General features: G+C 48.2%; 2 protein-coding genes across 8 annotated transcripts in view; both read left to right on the top strand.

Moving 5' to 3' along the window:
* LOC103733479 (ras GTPase-activating protein 4) overlaps nucleotides 1-5,987 on the top strand; it is a 32,035-nt gene extending 26,048 nt beyond the window's left edge. For all 5 annotated transcript variants that reach the window (XM_008832275.3, XM_008832276.3, XM_008832281.3 and 2 more), the window contains 3 exons: nucleotides 1,329-1,449; nucleotides 5,083-5,147; nucleotides 5,265-5,987. In XM_008832275.3, the coding sequence (XP_008830497.1) occupies nucleotides 1,329-1,449; nucleotides 5,083-5,147; nucleotides 5,265-5,386 (308 nt within the window). In that variant the 3' untranslated portion in view covers nucleotides 5,387-5,987. The remainder of the gene's footprint in view (nucleotides 1-1,328; nucleotides 1,450-5,082; nucleotides 5,148-5,264) is intronic.
* Nucleotides 5,988-12,111: 6,124 nt separating this feature from the next.
* Nucleotides 12,112-19,575, top strand: Polr2j (RNA polymerase II subunit J). 3 transcript variants are annotated; one of them, XM_008832283.3, is made up of 4 exons: nucleotides 12,112-12,265; nucleotides 16,607-16,696; nucleotides 18,180-18,354; nucleotides 19,356-19,574. In XM_008832283.3, exons 1-4 carry the CDS (start codon nucleotides 12,213-12,215, stop codon nucleotides 19,389-19,391), a joined length of 354 nt encoding a protein of 117 aa, XP_008830505.1. In that variant the 5' UTR covers nucleotides 12,112-12,212; the 3' UTR covers nucleotides 19,392-19,574. The 3 variants fall into 3 exon arrangements, with proteins under 3 accessions (XP_008830505.1, XP_008830507.1, XP_008830506.1); XM_008832284.3 differs by lacking the exon at nucleotides 12,112-12,265 and adding an exon at nucleotides 14,097-14,213; XM_008832285.3 differs by lacking the exon at nucleotides 18,180-18,354 and having other exon boundaries at nucleotides 19,356-19,575.
* Nucleotides 19,576-19,649: the final 74 nt, after the last annotated feature.

Below are 19,649 nucleotides of genomic sequence, written 5' to 3' on the forward strand. Positions count from 1 at the left end.
AGTGTAGCTATGTCATGCAGTGCCTCGGAGGCCAGAAGAGGGCTTCTGATCCCCTGAAACTGGAGTTACAGTTTTTAGCCACCCTGGGTACTGGGAACTGAACCTGGGTCCTCTGCAAGAACAGCCAGTGCTTAAGAGCACTGAGCCATCTATCCAGCCCAGAAAGACTACACCAAGCTCCCATACTGATAGCCTGACCTCTGAAATGCAGCAAGGGCAAACTTCCAGAATCATCCATTTCTCTAGCCACTAGCACATACAGCTGTTGAGCATTTGAAGTGTGGCTAGTACAGTTGAGAAACTATATTTTAATTTTTTAATTTTCATTTAACTAATTAATTTAAATAACATTCTGGGGCTAGAGGCTAGCATGTTAGAAAATTCTGAAACTGTTTGTAGCTCAGACTGGCCTCAAATAACCATATAGCCAAGAATTAGCTTGAAATCCTGATCCTCCTGCTTCTACCTGTTGAATGCTGGGATTAAGGTATATGCCACCATGCCCTGCTGAATTTCTGGAAATTTCAAAATCTTCTCTCCCCTCACCCCTAAACTCCCAAATCTTGGGAGCACTCAGAGTTCTCTGACCTCCAGGCCTCATCCCCCAGAGACTGGTGTAGGAAAAGCCATCCGTCCCGACGCAGTTGTACCTGCTCTGCCCTGGCTTTGAATTGGTGGCTGTTTGTGGCTTTGAATTGGTGGCTGTTTGTGGCCATCAAAGTAGTTCCCTCATTATAGATGATGTGGAGTTCACTGTGGCCCATGAGACAACCTGAGATCCCATTTTACAGGGATGAAACTAAGGCTTAGATATTTGTGTGTGTGTGTGTGTGTGTGTGTGTGTGTGTGTGTGTGTGTGTTGCTAGGATGGAACCCAAGGCTTCAAATCTGCTAGGCAAGTACTCTATCACTGAATCATGCCTGCTGCCCCTGGATGATTCTAGGTAAGTGCTGTACCACTGAGCTACGCCCCCAGTTCAAAACAGGTTTACAGACAGAATGTGAGTAGGCAAAAGTGGCAAAGCTAACAAGTAGCAGGGCCGGCTTATCCAATAAAGGAAACACAAGGGCTTACCCTCCTACATCGTTCAGGGAGACTTCAGATAGGCCTTCCAGAAAGTTATCAGTTTCCGTGATCTGTATGGTGCAGGTTACCCACCCTTCATTGTATATATTCCATGGTCCAGCAATGGAGGCCAATCCCATCTGCTGTAGCCAGAGTATGGGGATCCCCGGCAGATCCCAGGCTAGCTTACCAGGCCCTGGGTGCCCCTTCATCTAGCCTTGTCTCTTATCCAACTCCATTTTTCCCATCTGTTTGCCTTCAGATAGGGGCTGTGACAAGACCCGCTCACGGGTGACCCTGCAGGAATGGAATGACCCACTGGACCATGACCTTGAGGCTCAGCTCATCTACAGGCACCTGCTGGGTGTGGAGGCTGCACTTAGGTGAGGAGGCCCCACTGGTCCTAGTGAATGTGTCAGGCTAAGGGCTGGAGCTGGGATTAGGGTGAGTGCTACCACGTGGTGACTGATTACCTGTCTTTGTTTCTTGGGGTATTTTTTTTCTTCTTTTGATTTGTGTGTGTGTGTGTGTGTGTGTGTGTGTGTGTGCGCGCGCGTGCACGCCAGATGACAACCTTGGGTGTCATTCCTCAGAATTGTCACCTCCCTCTTTATTTATTTAGGGGTGTTTTGGTCTTGGTTTTTTTTGGTTTTTTTTTTTTTGAGAAAGGGGCTCCCTGTAGCTGGCCTGGAACTTGCTATGTAGACCAGGCTGGCCTTGATCTCACAGAGATCTACCTAACTCTGCCTCTCCCAAATGCTGGGATGAAAGGTATGTGCCACCAGCTCCCCATTTATTTTAAACAGGGTCTTTTATTAACTTTGAGTTCACCAATTTGACTAAATTGCCTAGTTAGCAAGCCTGCCTATCTTTACCTCCCCAGCTCTGGGATTACAAGTGTATACCCACATACCTGGCTTTTTTGTATGGATTCTGGGGCTCAAACTTGGGTCCTCATGCTTATAAAGCAAATACTTCACTAACTGAGCTCTTACCCCAGTTCTCTCCTTTGGGTTTTTTGTTTGTTTGGGGTTTTTTTTTTTTGTTGTTGTTGTTGTTGTTTTTCATACAGTGTCTCACTATGTAGCCCTGACTGTCCAGCCTGGAACTTGTCATGTAGACCAGGCTGTCCTGGTCTGAACTCACAGAGCACTATCTGCTTCTGCCTCCTGAGTGCTGGGATTAAAGGTGTGCACCACCATGCCTGGCTCCTCTCTGTTCTTTTAAATCAGGGTCTTACTATGTATTCCAGACTGTCCTTGAACTTGTGAGCCTCCTGCCTCAGCCTCCTAAGTAGCTGGAATGATAGACCTGTACCAACACACCCAGACTGGTTTTTTCTCTATTATTTTTATTTTATATATATGAATGTTTGGCCAATATATATGTAAGTGTACAACATGTATGCAATGCCCCATGCGTGGTCAGAAGAGGGTATTGGATCTCCTGGAACTGGAGTTACAGATGTGAGCTGCCATGTGGGTGATTGGAACTGAACCCAGGTCCTCTGCAGGAGCAGCCAGTGCTCTTAACCACTGAGCCATTTCTCCAACCCCTTTCCTCTTTCCATTTTTGTGAGTCCCAGGGATCAAACTCAGACTTTGGACTTGCATAGCAGGCTGCTTTGCCCTCTGAGCTATCTCATAGACCCTCTTACCATTCATTTAATGAGACCAAGCACCTTCCCACCTCCACATCTACATCTGTTTGCCTGCATCATGAGGCTGGCTCCGATTAGGACAGAAGTACCAGGGGTCACAGCCACAACTGCTTCCTGTCTTGATCTGAAACCCCATCCCCCACCTGCCCAGTTTTTCCAAGGTAGCCTCAGAACACTGGTTTTGCCCTCAGCCAACTCTGAGTTCCTGGGCTGTCTTGCTAATTAAGATTCCTTGACTTGACTGTAAAGCTTAGGAAAAAAAAAAAAACAAAAAAACAGGATGCTTTCTAAAATAACTTTACAAAACAGGATGTCTGGGGCCCATTAACTCGGAACCACTGGGCAGGGCCAGGCAGGAGGATACTTTGAGGCAATCCCAGCTCCCTAGAGTGGGCTTTAACTGGGCTGTGCAAAGGAGGCTGCTTTCTCTCCTGCATACTGTGTCCTAGACCCCAATAAAGTGATATGAGCATCCTTTTAAATATTTCTAAGGGGCTGGAGAGATGGCTCAGCAATTAAGAGCACTGAATGCTCTTACAGAAGGCCAGAGTTCAAATCCCAGGACCCACATGACAGCTAACAGCCATCTGTAACTCCAGTTCCAGGGAATCCAATGCTCTATCTGTCCTCTGTGAGCACTGCATGACACAGGTGCACTTACACACATGCAAGCATAACACTCATATAAATAAAGTAAAAATAAGTCAAAATAATTAATGAAATTTTTTTCATTTATTTTTATTTTATGTGTATGACTGTTTATAACTGCACCATGTATGTGCAAGCCTGTGGAGGCCAGAAGAGAGCATCAGAGCCCCTGATACTGGAGTTATATATTGTTGTTAGTTGCCATGTAAGTGCTGGGAATTGAACCTGGGTCCTCAGGAAGGGCAGCCAGTGCTCTTAACCACTGAGCTATCTCACCATTCCCCCCTTTTTTTGTATTTTTGGGACAGGGTCTCAGTATGCAGCCCTGATTGGCATTGAACTGACCATGTAGACCAGGCTAGCCTTGAACTCCCAGAGCTCCGGTTGCCTCTGCCACCCAAGTGCTGGTATTAAAGATGGAGGTCCTTTTTTTCTTAAGATTTTCAAAAAAATATGTATATTTGTGTGTATGTGTGAGGTTATGTGCATATGAATGCAGGTGCTCTCAAAGACCAAAGGTTTTGGATCTCCCAGGACCTGAAGTTATAGGCCTGTTGTAAGCCACCTGAAGTGGTTGCTGGGGATTGAACTCAGCTCCTCTGCAGGAGTCCTAAATACTCAATTGCAGAGCCATCTCTCAAGCCCTACAAGGGCTTCTTGTTGCTTAGTGATCTTCCAGGGTTTTGGTCTTCCCTCAAAACCTTTTGAGCTGGGCATGATGGTACATGCCTATAGTCCTAGCACTCAGGAGGCAGAGGCAAGAGGATCGGAAGTTCAGAGTCATCTGCTATGTAGTGAGTTCAAGTTCAGTCTGAGCTACACAAAACCCTGTCTCAAAAACCACAATAAGCCAGGCATGGAGGTGCACGCCTTTAATCCCAGCACTCGGGAGGCAGAGGCGGGCGGATCTCTGTGAGTTCAAGGCCAGCCTGGTCTCCATAGCAAATCCAGGCCAGCTGGGGCTACAGGGAGACCCTGCTTCAAAAAGACCAAAAAAAAAAAAGACCTTGGATTTCACCAGTCTTAGCCCCAAATTCCTCTCATAGCTTGGGAACTTTCAGGCCACAGTTGGCTATTTTTCCGTAGACCCCCCCTCTCCACCCCCCCGCCACCACCAAACCACTGTTATGGTGTGGCTTGATTTGGCAGAGGCCTTCCAGCCAGGCAGTGTGGCTCATGTTTGTAATCCAGCACAAGGGAAGCTGAGGCAGAAAGGCTGAAAGTTCAAGAATAAGCTTGGCTATATAGTGAGACCCTGCCTCAAAAAAACAAAAACAGGGGCTGGAGAGATGGCTTAGTGGTTAAGAACACTGGCTTTCCTTGCAGAAGACCCAGGTTCCAATCCCAGCACCCACATGGCAGCTAACAACTGTCCATTACTCTAGTTCCAGGGAATCTGACAACCTCTTCTGTCCTCCACCAGCATTGCACGACACGGGTATACTTACTTACATGCAGGCAATACACACATACACATAAAAATAATAAACAAAATATTTAAAAAAAAAACCTGGATCTTCTGGTGGACCAACACTTGGAGAGTGGGATTGCAGCAAAGGTGGCTGGAAAGGGGAAGTACACAATTTATTCCTCATGGACTGAAATTGTCCTCCTGCATCCCTCGAGATAGCTACCTCCAGGGCAGAAAGTCCACGTGGTGTTACTCTGTCTCCCAGCAAGGTGGGTGTAGCTCTGTCTTCCTCCCCAGGGAGAAGTTCCGGCTGTTGAGTGGGGACACAGAAGCAGGCACCTCGACCACAGGCCCTGGTGGAGGTAGGTCCACTCAGTTTTGGTGGCCCCACCATCTCCAGGAACACATGGGTGGGAGTTCTCAGACCACTGAGGTTGGGCCTGCCACATGCATCTGCCTCACAATGCATCTGCCTCCAGCTCCTGAGGACTCACTGGCCCAACTGCTTCATGTACTGCAAGACCTTCAGGAAGCCCACAACTCTAGCCTGGTGAACCTGACACCCACAGAACGTCACCACCTTTTAGAGCTTCAGACCTGAGGTGTTTGTGGAACACAAACACACAGCCAGACGTTTAGAGATCTCTCTGGGCCCTCACCCCAGTCATCTCTCCTGGGGAGAACTTTGGCTCCACATACCACCCCTATGTCTGTGGTGTGTAGGTGGCACCTACTTCTCTGGAAGGCCTGACTCCTTCCAGATTCTTAACCCAGGGCAGACACATCCCTAGAAAGATCTGGACCTAGGAGACCAGGTGTCCACCTTGTACCCCCTCACTTCCAGCCACCACCCCTGCTGCTGCCTGGCCCCCTTGGGCAGGGCATCACAGTGCTTTACTGCTGTTAATAAACCTGTGGTGACTGCCGAGGCTCTGGGGTCTTGAGATGGGGAGAGACAGAGAGACAGATAGAGACACAGTCCTGGGGACCCTAGTGGGAGCTGGGAATATGACCAAAGGCTGGAGTCACCAACAGTCTCTTTGCAGTCCAGCCCTCATTTTGGGTTCCATTTTACCAGGGGCCAACGCCTCTTTGACCTCCAAACGGCTGTTCCCACATTTCTCTCCACAGTTCTTCATCCTATAAGCTGTGGAGCCTGACAGGTCTTCCCAGCCTTTCTCTTCTGGAAACAGCCATCACACAAGCCCCTTTATTCAGGGTGACCTTACAGGCTTCACAGCAGGACTGGGCACTTGTCCCCTTCCATCTTCTAGGGGCTACCAGGCCAAGTTCCCAGTGACTCTGCTCAGGGTGGGAGAAGGAGGTAGGACTGTGATGACCAGAAGCTGATTGGGAATGGGGTGGCTGGGATGGCAGGGTATGGAGCTCTTCTGGTCACCTCCCTGCCCTGCTCCCATGGACCCAGGCCATATACGGTACTGCTTGTATGGTTGACCAGCTGCTAAGTGCAGGGTGGGCAGGGTCTTTGTATCCCTGAAGGCAGAGAAATCTGGGAATGTGTGTTCAGGGCTCAGCCTTAGTACAGTGGCACCCCCTGGCTGCCACCTCCCTCCTAACAGAGGGAGCAGTAGGGGCATCCCAATTCAAGTGGTGTGATTTTTTTTAAGTTTTTATTTTTTATGTTTTTTAATGCTTTATTATTTTTATTTTATGTGTATGCATGTATTGCCTGCACATAGGTAAGTTCACCCATGTTGTGCAATGCCCATGGAAGACAGTTGTTAGCTGCCATGTAGGTGCTGGGATTCGAATCCGGATCTTCTGCAAGAACAGTGTTCTTAACTGCTGAGCCATCTCTCCAGCCCCAGTTTTTATTTTTTTATTTCTTTTTATTTTATGTGTATGAGTGTTTTGCCTATGTGTAAGTGCACCACATGTGTGCAGTGTCCACAAAGGTTAGAAGAGGGTGTCAAATCTTCTGGAACTGAAGTTATAAGATGGTTGTTAGCTGCCATCTGGATCCGGGGAACTGAACTTGTGTCCTCTGCAAAAATAGCCAGCACTCTTAATGCTGAACCATCCCTCCAGCCCCAGGTAGTTTTACTAATTAATTAATTATGTTGTTTTGGAGGAATTAAGATAGATCAGTCATGTGTCCCAAGCTGGCCTCAAACTCATTATGTAGCTGAGGTTGAACTTTAACTTCTGATCTTCCTGCCTGCACCCCCTAAATGCTAGAATTACAGGTGTGAACCACACAGAGTTTAAGCAGTACTAGGCATGGAACCTAGGACTCTGTGCATACTAGGCAAGCACCCTGCCAAGAGAGTTACATTTTTAGCCATTTTTTAAAAAATTTTATAGTCCAGGCTGCTGTCAAAGTCACTGTGTACCTAAGGATAACCTTGCCTCTGTCTCCTAAGTGCTGGGATTAGAGGCATGAGCCTACATGGCTGGATTTAAATGGTAGGTATAAAAGCACATTCAGGGAGCTGGACAGATGGTTGAGTGGTTAACTGCACTGGCTGCTCTTGTAAAGGACCCAGGTTTAGTTCCCTGCACCCACATGGTGGTTCACAACCATCTGTAACTCCAGTTCCAGGGAATCCGACGCCCTCTTCTGTTCTCTGCAGGTACCGTGCATGCACACAGTGCACATATATACATTCAGGCAAAACATTCATACATAGAAAATAAATAAATCTAAAAAAATTTTTTTAAAAAAGCACATTCAGGCTGGTGATGCATGAGTAAGGCCCTGGGTTCCATCCTCAGTGCCAAGAACAATCCAGCCAAAACAAAACAACATGCTCAAAAGCTGGGCATGGTGACACACACCTCTGTTCCCATCACTGGGGAAGCAGGGACAGGAAGATTTCAGCTTTGAGGCCAGCATGGGCTACATGTGAGCTGCATCAATAAAAATGGAACATGGCCTAATCGTTGGAGCGCTTGTCTAGCGTGCAGTAGGTCCTGGGTTCTGGGTTTGATCCTCAGTACTGTACAAATTGGGCATGAAGCTGCCCTATGTGAACCATGTGAACCATGTCCCCTCCCTGTCACTGGAGGGATTTTAAGCAGGTGCTCTACCACTGAACCACACCCCCAGCCCCTCACTGGGGCATTCTAGGCTAGTGCTCTACCAGGTCCTCACTGGAGGACTCTAGGTAGAGTTGCTAGTGCCGAGCCACGCCCCCAACACTGCTGGAGTAGTTAAGTAACTCTTGAACAGATCTCCTCAGCTATGTTTTCAGTCTTCTGATCCTTACCCCCAAGCTGCTCCAGTCCTGGTAAGATTAGTGTCCCTGAGCCAGACACTTCCAGGGTGATACAGAAGTTCAGGGAATTACTACCCTCACTTTGCTGAGGTCCTGCCACTTGGCCTGACCTCCCCCTGAGAGACATTTTCTTACCCCAGTGTTCAAGTGGCACAGGAGTGTGGTGGCCAAGCTCCAGGTGGGGCCTTAATGCTAAGCTGGGGTGTGCAGCATACTAACCAGTCCACTCTGGGGATTATTATACATTTGTCACCAGAGTTTTAGTACAAAAGCTCTGAGTTAAGGAGTCCCATCAAGCTAGCCTCTGCCAGATAAGGATATGAGTGCTGGTGAAAAGTAGAGAGAGGCAATCTGTTCAATGTGATGCACCAGGAGGAACAGCTCAGTGGTTAAGAGCACTGACTGCTCTTGTGAGGACCTGAGTTTAGTTCCCAGCACCCACATGGCAGCTAACAACTGCCCTAACTCCAGTTCCAAGGATCTGGTGCCCTCTTCTTGCCTTTGTGGGTTTACACTCATGTGGCACACCTACATACATGCAGGCAAAACACTCAGACATAAGTAATTTTAAACAGAACAGGAGGAACAGATAAGGGGTTCAGTGAGTCCTTGTTATAAAATCCAGTTCTCTGAGCAAATAGCCCCCATCTTCATCAGATCAGCTGTGCCCGATTACAAAAGTCCATCATGACACGGCCTGTTTACTGCTGACACTCATAGAAGGAAGGCTGAGTTTCCAGCCACTACCAGACATTTATATGTAATTCATCCTAACTCTACATGGCGTCGGGGTGCTAGCATATATAGGCTGGGGGAAGTTAAGAAGGGTTCCATCTGTGCGGCTGTGGGGAAGCCAATCTTCCATGCTGGGTGAAAACTTCCCAGTGCAGATACTTGGGGATCCCTGCACACTCCTACAAGTAAACCATGATCCATGCTTTGTAGGTAAGTCCAATAAAACTCACTGGCTCTTCAGGGTGAACTTTGGCAGAATCATACTTTGGTTTGCCCTTGGAGCCTTATGAGGAGGGGGCATTTAAATCTCCCCCGGGTCGAATTCTGAAACATTCCTAAGTCCATGTTTTGGGTCCTGGTTAAGTTTTAGGTTCAGAAAAGGGAAGAACTGGGGCAGGCAGTGAGGGGTGTATATATTTAATCAGTCTTGGTGAAGTGGGGGTCTGGTTATCTCAGCTCTGGTTCTACAAGGTGACCCGAAGAAGTCCTTATTGCTTGAAGGGACAAGCCTGTTCCCATGAGAGGATGGCTCCTGCTTGGTTTGAGGTCATTGTGGGGTGATCTGTCTGCAAGGCTCTGCTGATCCTGGAATCCAAGGTGACTGTAGGGTTCATTTGGGACTGGAGAACCTCAGGTGTCTCTTGGAAGTTCAAAAGGGGATGTTGTAAACGCTAAGATGTCTCAGTTATTCTTTTTAAAAAATATATATTTTATTAGGTACTGGAGAGTTGACTCAGTGGTTAAGAGCACTGGCCGCTCTTGCAGAGGACCAGGTTCAGTTCCCAGCACCCACATGGCAGCTAACTATCCATAGCTACAGTTCCAAGGAATCCAGTGCCCTCTTTTGACTTCCTCAAGCATTGCACAACAGGCACACACATACATGCAGGTAATACACTCATACACATAATAATAAAATATTTTTTAAAAACAAAAATATTTGGGGCTGGAGAGATGGTTCAGCAGTTAAAAACACTGGTTGTCTTGCAGAAGACCCGGGTTTGGATCCCAGCACCCACGTGGCAGCTAACAACTGTCTGTAACTCCAGTCCCAGGGGATCTGACAGCCTCTTCTGACCTCCTCGGGCATTGCACAACATGGATGCATTTACCTACATGCAGGCAATGTACACATACACATAAAAAAAATAAAAATTTTAAAAAAGTTTAACAAAAAAAAGTTTTTGTGTGAATATAAGTATTTCTGTCTGCATGTAACCTGTGCATGCAGTGCCCACGGTGGCCAAAATGGAGACAGATCCCCTGGAACTGGAGTTATGGATGGCTGTTAGCAGCCATGTGAGTGCTGGGAACCAAACAAGGTCTTCTGGAAATAACAACCAGTGCTCTTAACCACTGAGCCAGCACTCCAGCCCAAGTTATTCTTTAACTTCAGCCTTGAAGGGAGATAAATTGGGATAGATAACAATCAGTGGTTCTCAGATGGACACTCTTTGGGTGATAAATATGGCTAGGTGCAGAAGTAAGCAGGAGTGGGACCCAGTGTTTGAAGATGGGGATTGTAGTAGTTACTTTTCTTGTTGCTATGTCAAAATAACCAACAAAAACATTTTTAAAATTAATTTTCTTTTTAGCCAGGCGTGGTGGTGCACACCTTTAGTCCCAGCGCTCGGGAGGCAGAGACAGGCGGATCTCTGTGATTTCAAGGCCAGCCTGGTCTACATAGTGAGTTCCAGGACAGCTGGGGCTACAGGGAGCTCCTGTCTCAAAAAGACCAAAAAAAAAAAAAACAATAATTTTCTTTTTAAATTTTTTATGTGTATGAGTGTTTTGCCTTCATGCTGGTGTACTTGTGTCATGCAATGCCTGAAGGCCAGAAGAGGCCATCAAATCCCCGGAACTGGAGTTACAGATGGTTGTTATGTGGGTGCTGGGAACCCAACACAGGACCTCTTTTATTTTTGGTCTTTTTGAGACAGGGTCTCCCTGTAGCCCCAGCTGACCTGGAACTCACTATGTTGACCTGGCTGGCCTTGAACTCACAGAGCTCTGCCTGCCTCTGCCTCCTGAGTGCTGCGATTAAAGGCATGCACCACCACGCCTGGCATCGAACCCAGGGCCTCTTAACCAATGAGCCATCTCTCCAGCCCCCTGACCAATGCATCTCAAGGAAGGGTTTGGTTTGTTTTACCTTAGCTTGAGGGTACAGCTCATCGTGACAGCAGGAGCATGAGGCAGCTGGTCACATGTCATGCACAGTCAGAAAGCAGAGAGGTGAATGCTGGTACTCAGCCTGCTCTCTTTTATTCATTTTGGGACCTTAGCCCATGGGATGGTGCCCTCACATTTAGGACAAGTCTTCTTTTCTCAGTTAAACCTTTCCAGAATCAAGCCAGATGTGGTGGCATACATCTTTAAAGTCAGCACTTAGGCAGAGGCAGGCGGATCTGAGCTGGAGGCTAGCCTAGTCTACATAGCCAGTTCCAGGCCAGCCAGAGCTATATAATATAGCAAGATCTTGTTTCAAAAGAAAAAAAAAATAAAGCCAGTTGTAGTGGTGCATGCCTTTAGTCCCAGCACTCAGGAGGGAGGGGGCGGGGAACGGACCCTGGTCTCAATATCGAGTTCCAGGTCATCTGTGGCTTCAGTGAGACCCTGGCTCAAAACAAACAAAACATGGGTTCTAGAATCACTCACACCACACAGCCGAAAGTGTTTGCATCCATAGTGCTTCTAAATTACATCAAGTTGACAAACTTAACCACCACAGGGGCTGGAGAGATGGCTCATCATTTACGAGCACTTGTTGCTCATACAAAGGATTCAGGTTCTCTTTCCAGCACCCACACTGGGCAGCTTACAACTACCTGTAACTCCAGCTCCAGGGGAATCCGACAGCCTCTTCTGGCCTCTGTAGGCATTGCACATACATGGTGCACTTACATATATGCAGACAAAACACTCATACACATAAAAATACATAATTCAAAAAAAGTTTTTTAAATAAGTCGAGTCAGACCAGTCAGGGATCTTCCAGGAGTACTCCACACTGGCCACTTTTCCAGGGGGGGCGTTATTTACACATCAATACTTCCCTCAGACCCCGTCCTTCCCTTCTGCCAGCCAACACTCCCCGATACCCCATGTCCCGGTCTTTTATCCAGATGCTACTCTATGGAAACATTTCCAAAGAGGGAAGTCAAGTGTCATTAGGCGCCTACAAAAGCACAGCTCAAATTCCAACTGAGTCTGGAGCAGGATTGCAGGGTACAGGAAGAGTAAGGGTCCCAGCAATCAGAGCATGCGCTTAGACTGACGCATGCGCGTCGCTCATGGCCTCGCTGCCTGCACAAGGTCCTCCTGACCAACAGGGGGCGCGCCGGGCCAGGTGCTTCCCCGAATTGGCTGCGCCTGCGTAACCCGGAAGTGGTCGCATTTTAGGGCTCCGCGCGGAGGCGCGTTCGAGTTTGAGGACGTGAGTGCGGCGCCAGGATGAACGCTCCTCCGGCCTTCGAGTCGTTCTTGCTCTTCGAAGGCGAAAAGAAGTAAGTGAGGCTGGCTGGAGCCGGGACCGTTGGTTGGGAGTCTGCCGGACGTCAGTCCCTGCGGAGCGCGGCACTGCGCCCGCCCGGGGGACCGAAGTGGGTTTTGCTTTGAGTATCTGTCTGCTCAGTGGCAAAGCATTGGCGAGTGCATGCATTTTGCACATAAGGAAAATGAGGCTCGAGGACATTGGGTCACTTGCCCCAGACTCTGGAAATGGCTGGACCTGTATTCGAACCCAGAGCGTCAGCCTCCAAAGGGTCCCTCTGGGACCCGGCATCCTCTTCAGTCCATCCGAACCGTGCAGTGACGACTTTAGAACCGACATCCCGCCTGTATTTCTAGTACTTGGGTACCTGAGGCGGGAGGATGGTTATGGTAGCGGTGAAGGGACAGAGACACAGCTTCACAGTCACCCTCTGCAGCCCGAGGAATTAATTCCCCTAGACTTTTTGGAGACTTCGATTCAGGCCAGTCTGGGGTTCGTGCTGAAAAAGTATTCCAGGACTAGTCAGTTTAATAAATCAGAGTTGGTAATTTTATTAAAGATAATTTAATATAGGCTCGAGCATGAGGATTGAAAGAGGGGCGCACAAAAGAAGGTAAGCCACACCAAGTGGGGGTAAGTAAGATGTTCTCAAGTGTGGGCACAGGCTTCTCCAGGAAAGATTAGGTGGTTAACTGTCTCAGCATTAGCCAGATGTTGGTGACTCTCAGGTTATATTATCAAAAGGTTGCTAAAATCCTCTCTCACCCGGCTTGGTAGTGCATAGGAGTTATATCTTAGTGGCAGAGCACTTGTCTAGGATGCACAAGGTTCCTTCGATCCTAGCTATTACTCAGTCAGTCAATAAATACTGTAGTTCAGGGACTGAAGAGATGGTTCAGGAGTTAAGTCTTGCAGGGCACCTGGGTTTGGTTCCCTGCACCCTCAGAGTGGTTAACTGTCCATGCTCCAGTTTCAGGGGATCTAATGCCCTCTTCTGGCCTCCACAGGCCTTGCACACATGGATACACATAAGATACCTGCAGGCAAAACTTTTACTCATATACAAAATAAAAATAATTTAAAAAATAAATTGTAAAGAAAAGAATGCTTGAGTCTAAAATGCCCATGTATTGGGCCAGTGAGATGGCTTAATGGGTACAGGTGCCTACAGACAAGCCTGACAGCCTGCGTTTGTTCCCCAAGACTCCTGTGGTGGAAGGTAGAAGGAAAGAACTGACTCCTGCAGGCTGTCCTCTTATATCACGTGCTGTGTGGCGTGCACATTCACACACATACATACACACACACACACACACACACACACACACACACACAATAAGCAAAAAACCCGTGTTTTGAGTTTGAGAAATTCTGACTTAGAAAAAAGGAGCAATCCAGGGTAGGTGTGGAGCCCAAGTTAGGTGCTCTCTGGTATACAGATGTGGGCTGTCATGGGCTAGAGAAGGTTTCGTGTGTGTGTGATACTGGGGATGGAACCTAGGGTCTGGCCCAGGGTAGGCCAGTGCCCTATCTTTATGCTACACCCTAGCTTTTTCTTTTCTTTTGGTCTTTTTGACACAGGTGTTGTCCCAGCTGGCCTGGAATTTGCTCTGTAGACCAGGCAGGCCTCAATCTCACAGAGATCCTCCTGCCTCTGCCTCCTGAGTTCTGGGACTAAAGGTAAGCACTACCACAGCTGGTTTCTTTTTCTTTTTTTTCCTCACTTTTACAATTTTTGATGAGTTGGGGAGATGGCTCAGTGGGCAAAGCACTTGCCATGCAAGCTTGAAGATCTGAGGTTGTGTCCTCAGGAACCATGTAAAGCCAGGTGGAGTAGCTCTTTTATAATTCCAGTGCTTCTATGGGGAGAAGTGGAGACAGGAGGATCCCTGAAGATTTGCAGTCCAGCAAGCAACGTGTATGCAGTGTGAACAAGAGGTCCCGCCTAAACAACATAGAAGGCAAGGACCGACACCTGGGGTTTTCCTCTCACCTCCACACAGGCGTGGTGGTGCATGAACCTATATTCACACAACCTGACATCACACATACAAAGATTTTTTTAAAAAATTTCTGTGATGGTATGTTGCTAAGTTGCCCAGGTTGGCCTTGAACTCATTCCATAATCTAAGTAGGCTTTGAACTTGCCATCCTCCTGCCTCAGCCTCTCAAGGAGCTGGGGTTACTGGCCCGAGCCACAAGTCCTGGTTTATTGTGGGGTTTTTTTTGTTTTGTTTTGTTTTTAAGGGGCGGGGGTCAGGGGGAGTAGGAGGCAGAAGTAGAGATGGAACCCAGAGCCTTACATGTGTGAGGTAAATGGCGTACCGCTGAGCCATGACCCTAGCTCTCAGAGGCATCTTTAGGGATAAGCAGACTGATTAAAAGTTTCTTCCAAGGGCTGTAGCTGTAGCTCTGTGGCTTGCCTAGCATGCCTGAGGCTGTAGGTTCAATCCCTACTACTACAAAGGAGAAGCTTGCAGAATGAGACTTAGGCCTGCCTTTAAGTGTTACAGAGGGTGAGGAAGGGGAGTGTCTTGTCTTCTAGAAGGAAGGAACTTAGTCAAGAGACAGTGTAAGGCTTAAGGGTTTATTTAGCAAATCAAACCCTGTGGCTAGCTAGATGGCAGTTGGTTAAGAGCACTACCTGCTCTTGCAAAGGACCCAGGTTTGGTTCCCAGCACCCACATGGTGACTAACAACCTTCTATAACACCAGTTCCATGGAATCCAACACCCTCTTCTGATTTTCACAGGTATTGCACAGCATGGGAGCACTTACACACATGCAGGCAATACACTCACACATAAAAGTAATAAATTTAAAAAACAAAGTATATTGCTGGGTGTGAAGGCACACACCTTTAATCCCAGCACTTGGGAGGCAGAGGCAGGTGGATCTCTGTGAGTTTAAGGCCAGCTGGGGCTATAGGGAGACCCTGTCTCAAAAAGACCAAAAAAAAAGTATATACCCTACAAAGAAATTGGAGTGGCTGCCCCAAGGTGGGGCTATCCAAGTAGGTACTGCCGTGACAATTTCAAGGTTTTTTTTGTTATCTTTTGAGACAGATTCCCTATAGTGGGGCTGGCCTTGAACTCACAGAGATCTGCCTGCCTCTGCCTCCCAAGTGCTGGGATTAAAGGCATATGTCACTTCAGGCCAGTTTTAAGAGTTTTTATGGGGTCTGGAGAGATGGCTCAGCAGTTACTGCTCTTGCAGGGGACCAGAGTTCAGTTCCCAGAAACTGTGTCAGTGGCTCATGACTTTCTGTAATTCCAGCTCCAGAGGATCTGACACCTCTGATCTCTGAGGGCACCTGCACTCACAGACATACAATCTTAAAAAAAATTTTAAGTTGGGCTGGAGAGATGGCTCAGCGATTAAGAGCACTGACTGTTCTTGCAGAGGACCTGGGGTTCGATTCCCAGCACCCACATGGCAGCCACAAACCGTCCTTAACTACAGTTCTAGGGGAACTGAAGCCTTCTTCTGACCTCCAAGGCATTGCATGACACAGGTGCACTCACATACATGCAGGCAATACACTCATACACATAAAATAAAAATACATTTTTAAAAATTTTGTATTTATGAGGTAAATAGCATAAATATATTTAGAGGTAAATGGTCTTATTCCTTTACAAACCTTGGCAGATGGGATCTGCCTTTTAGGGCCTTTCTTCCCATGATCCTGTAGAAAAGCCCACAAGGGGTCAGGGGGAGCCAAATACCATAATTTTTTGTTTTTGTTTTGTTTTTTGAGTCAGGATCTCATTATGTAGTCCTGGCTGGCCTGGAACTTGTTATGTACACCAGGCTGGCCTCAACCTCACAGGGATTAGCCTGCCTCTGCCTCCCGAGTGCTGGGATTAAAGGCATGCGCCACCACTCTCAGCTGACAATAACTTTTTAAACGTACATTTATTTGGGTTGGGTACATACTTGTGCTGTGGTGTGTTTATTGAAGTCAAAGGACAACTTTCAGGAGTTGGTTCATTCCTTCCATCATGTGGGAATTGGATTCAGGTCTTCAGACTTGGCAGCACTTGCTTTTATCCACTGAGCCATCTCACTGGCTCAGGCTTCCAAGTAGCCATCTTGCTACATAAGTAATATTTTGCTGAAGTTGAGATCTTTCAAGGCTCATTAGTGTGCATGGTGGGAAAGGGCCCTGGCAACTTTGTTTCTGTAGTGGGAACAACCCTACTACAACTTTGAAGGATGTTTGATCACAAAGGTGGTATTCTGACCCTTGGAAGACATGACTACCAGTGTCTGCACCAGTATCAGCAAGGGCCAGGTTTGGACATGGAAAGGGGAGCTGTCACCCTCAGCCATTGCCTCTGTCTCTTTCTAGAATCACCATTAACAAGGATACTAAGGTGCCCAATGCATGTTTGTTTACCATCAACAAAGAAGACCACACTCTGGGAAACATCATCAAATCGTAAGTTCTAGCCAGAGGTCCTTGGGGTGTGTGGTGGGGCTCTGGGGACCAAGGACATGTCCTGTGAGTTTCTTCATCTCACCTTTTCAGATACTTGCTCTAATACTTCACAGTTGTGCTATTTTTTTTCCCCAACATGATGCTGACAAGTCTGTTCACATAAGGCTTGTTTCTATATTGGCTTATTTTATGTATATGAGTGTTTTGCTTGCATGTATGTAACTGCACCACATGTGTGCAGTGCCTATGGAGGCCAGAAGAGGGAATCAGATCCCCAGGAACTGGAGTTATTGACAGTTGTTAGCCACCATGTGGGTGTTGGGACCTGAACCCAGGTCTCCAAGAGCAGCCAGTGCTCTTGACTGCTGAGCCATCTCTTCATCCACCAAAAAACACTGCATTTGTTGTTTGGTTGGGGTTTTGGGGGGCATCTCAGTATACAGCCCTGGCAGGCCTCATACTCACAGATAATTTGTCTCTGCTTCCCAAATGCTAGAATCAAAGGACTGTGCCACCATGCCTGGATTAACCTGCAGCTCTTTTAAAAAATATTTGTTTTTATTTTATGTGTGAGTATATTGCCTGCATGTAAAGTACAGACTGTTGTTAGCCATGATGTGGGTACTAGGAACTGAACCCTGGTCTCTGCAAGAGACTGCTGAGCCATCTCTCCAGCCCCTCTTCTTTTTAAATGAGTGTTTTTGCCTGCATGTATGTAAGTGCACTCTTGTCATGCAATGCCTACAGAGGCCAGAAGAGGGCATTGGATCCCTTAGAACTGGAGTTATGGATGGTTGTTAGCACTGTGTGGTTGCTGGAACTCAGATCCTCTGCAAGAGCAGCCAGTGCTCTTAACTGTTGAGCCATCTCTCTAGCTCCCACTTACAACTCTTAAGATGTGTGGCAGGGGCAGATGAAAGCACAGGACCCCAAGTTTGATTTCCCTGCCCTCATAGAACAGGGACCTGTGTGTGGGGATGGTTCCCTGGGGACTCTGTGGCCATTTTACTACAGCTCAGCATCTGGCCCTCATCCCACTGCTGCCTGTACCCAGGAATGGAGCTGCATGTTCTGGCTCCCTCAACCCTGGCAAGATGTTTCTGGCCTAAGTGGGGTCCTCAGCTGCCTTGTGACAGAATATACAATCATACTCGGGCTCCCAGCCAGGGTCCTTAATCCTTGCTGATGCAGACTTCCCACTTGGTCTTGAGGCTCTTCCAGTTGAGAATCTTTTTCCCCGGTACTGGGGGTTGAACCTATAGATTCATGCATGCTAGGCAGGTACTCAACCACTGAGCCATATCCACAGCCGCCTTTATATTTTTTGAAAGTCTTTGAACTTGTAGTCCTCCTGCCTCAGCCTGAGTAGCTGGGATGACAGGCCTGTACTACCACACCAACTTGGTGGTTTGGGGCAAAGAAGCACTTTGTTAGAAAGCTTACTGGGTACTACCTGCATCAACACCCTCCGCCTGTCTCTCAGTCAGCTGCTGAAGGACCCACAGGTGCTGTTTGCTGGTTACAAAGTCCCTCACCCCTTAGAACACAAGATCATCATCCGAGTCCAGACCACCCCGGACTACAGCCCCCAGGAAGCCTTTACCAATGCCATCACAGATCTCATCAGTGAGCTCTCCCTGCTGGAAGAACGCTTCCGGGTAAGGGGGGGTGGGGGGAGTCAGTGGCCTAGAAGCTGTGGTGTATAGTCCAGCAGTAGAGCTCCCAGTGAGTGACTGGGGTGTGGTTCAGAGGTAGAGCACCTGCCTATAATCCCCCAATGAGGGGCTGGGGTGTGGCTCAGTGGTAGAGCACCTGCCTAGAATCCTCCAGTGAGGGGCTGGGGATGTGGCTCAGTGGTAGAGCACCTGCCTAGAATCCCCCAGTGACGGGCTGGGGTGTGGCTCAGTGGTAGAGCACCTGCCTAGAATCCTCCAGTGAGGGGCTGGGGATGTGGCTCAGTGGTAGAGCACCTGCCTAGAATCCCCCAGTGACGGGCTGGGGTGTGGCTCAGTGGTAGAGCACCTGCCTAGAATCCTCCAGTGAGGGGCTGGGGATGTGGCTCAGTGGTAGAGGCAATGTGGCTCAGTGGTAGAGCCCCTGCCTAGAATCCCCCAGTGAGGGGCTGGGGATGTGGCTCAGTGGTAGAGCCCCTGCCTAGAATCCTCCAGTGAGGGACTGGGGATGTGGCTCAGTGGTAGAGTGCCAGGCTAGCATAATCAAGGCCCTGCACACCATCCCTAAAGAAAAAGCCCAAACCCCAGCGCTCTTTCTTTTGCTGCCTGCTTCTCAGGTTCTAGGTACCTGTCTAGGGGATGGCCTCCTGTCCCAGAGTAGGAGTCATAGTTCTTGGGCAAGACCCTTAGTCTAGGACAAGGCACACATTTTGAGGTTTTCACCCTATAGGTATATGCCTACCAGGCCAGGCTGCAGTTCCCAACTGACTCCAGCCCCAGCCCCAGCCCCCAGCAAGCAGGTGACACAGCAGGGTGGTTGGGGCCAGCGAAGGAACCTCTGGCTTGTGTGGCGCACCCCTGGAGCAACTATGACCGGTTTCCCTGCTCTGCTGTTATGTGGAGTGTATAGCCACAGTTTCCAAGTGACTGTAGACAGGAGGTGCTGGGGTTATTCCAGAACCATCACTGCTTCCTTCCCTCTCCAGGTGGCCATCAAGGACAAGCAGGAAGGCATTGAATAGCAGGCCAAAAGGAGACTTGCTCAGGGCCTGTGAGGCTCCTGTCTACATGCTTCGGACCTTCTTGACACCCAGCAGAAAACAGCAGCCAGTCCCAGCCACAGCCCCCTCTGGTACTCCCCATCCAACACTGACACATCCTATACATAGACTGCTATTTTCCTAATAAAATATTGCAGGAAAAGACCCAAGTGCAACAGGGGTGATATCCTGGGTTGTCAGGCTTGATGGAGCCAGATGACCCTGACCATGGGCAAAGGG

This window comes from Nannospalax galili, unplaced genomic scaffold (assembly GCF_000622305.1).
Source record: "Nannospalax galili isolate Female #2095 unplaced genomic scaffold, S.galili_v1.0 scaffold675, whole genome shotgun sequence".
Lineage (NCBI taxonomy): Eukaryota > Metazoa > Chordata > Mammalia > Rodentia > Spalacidae > Nannospalax > Nannospalax galili.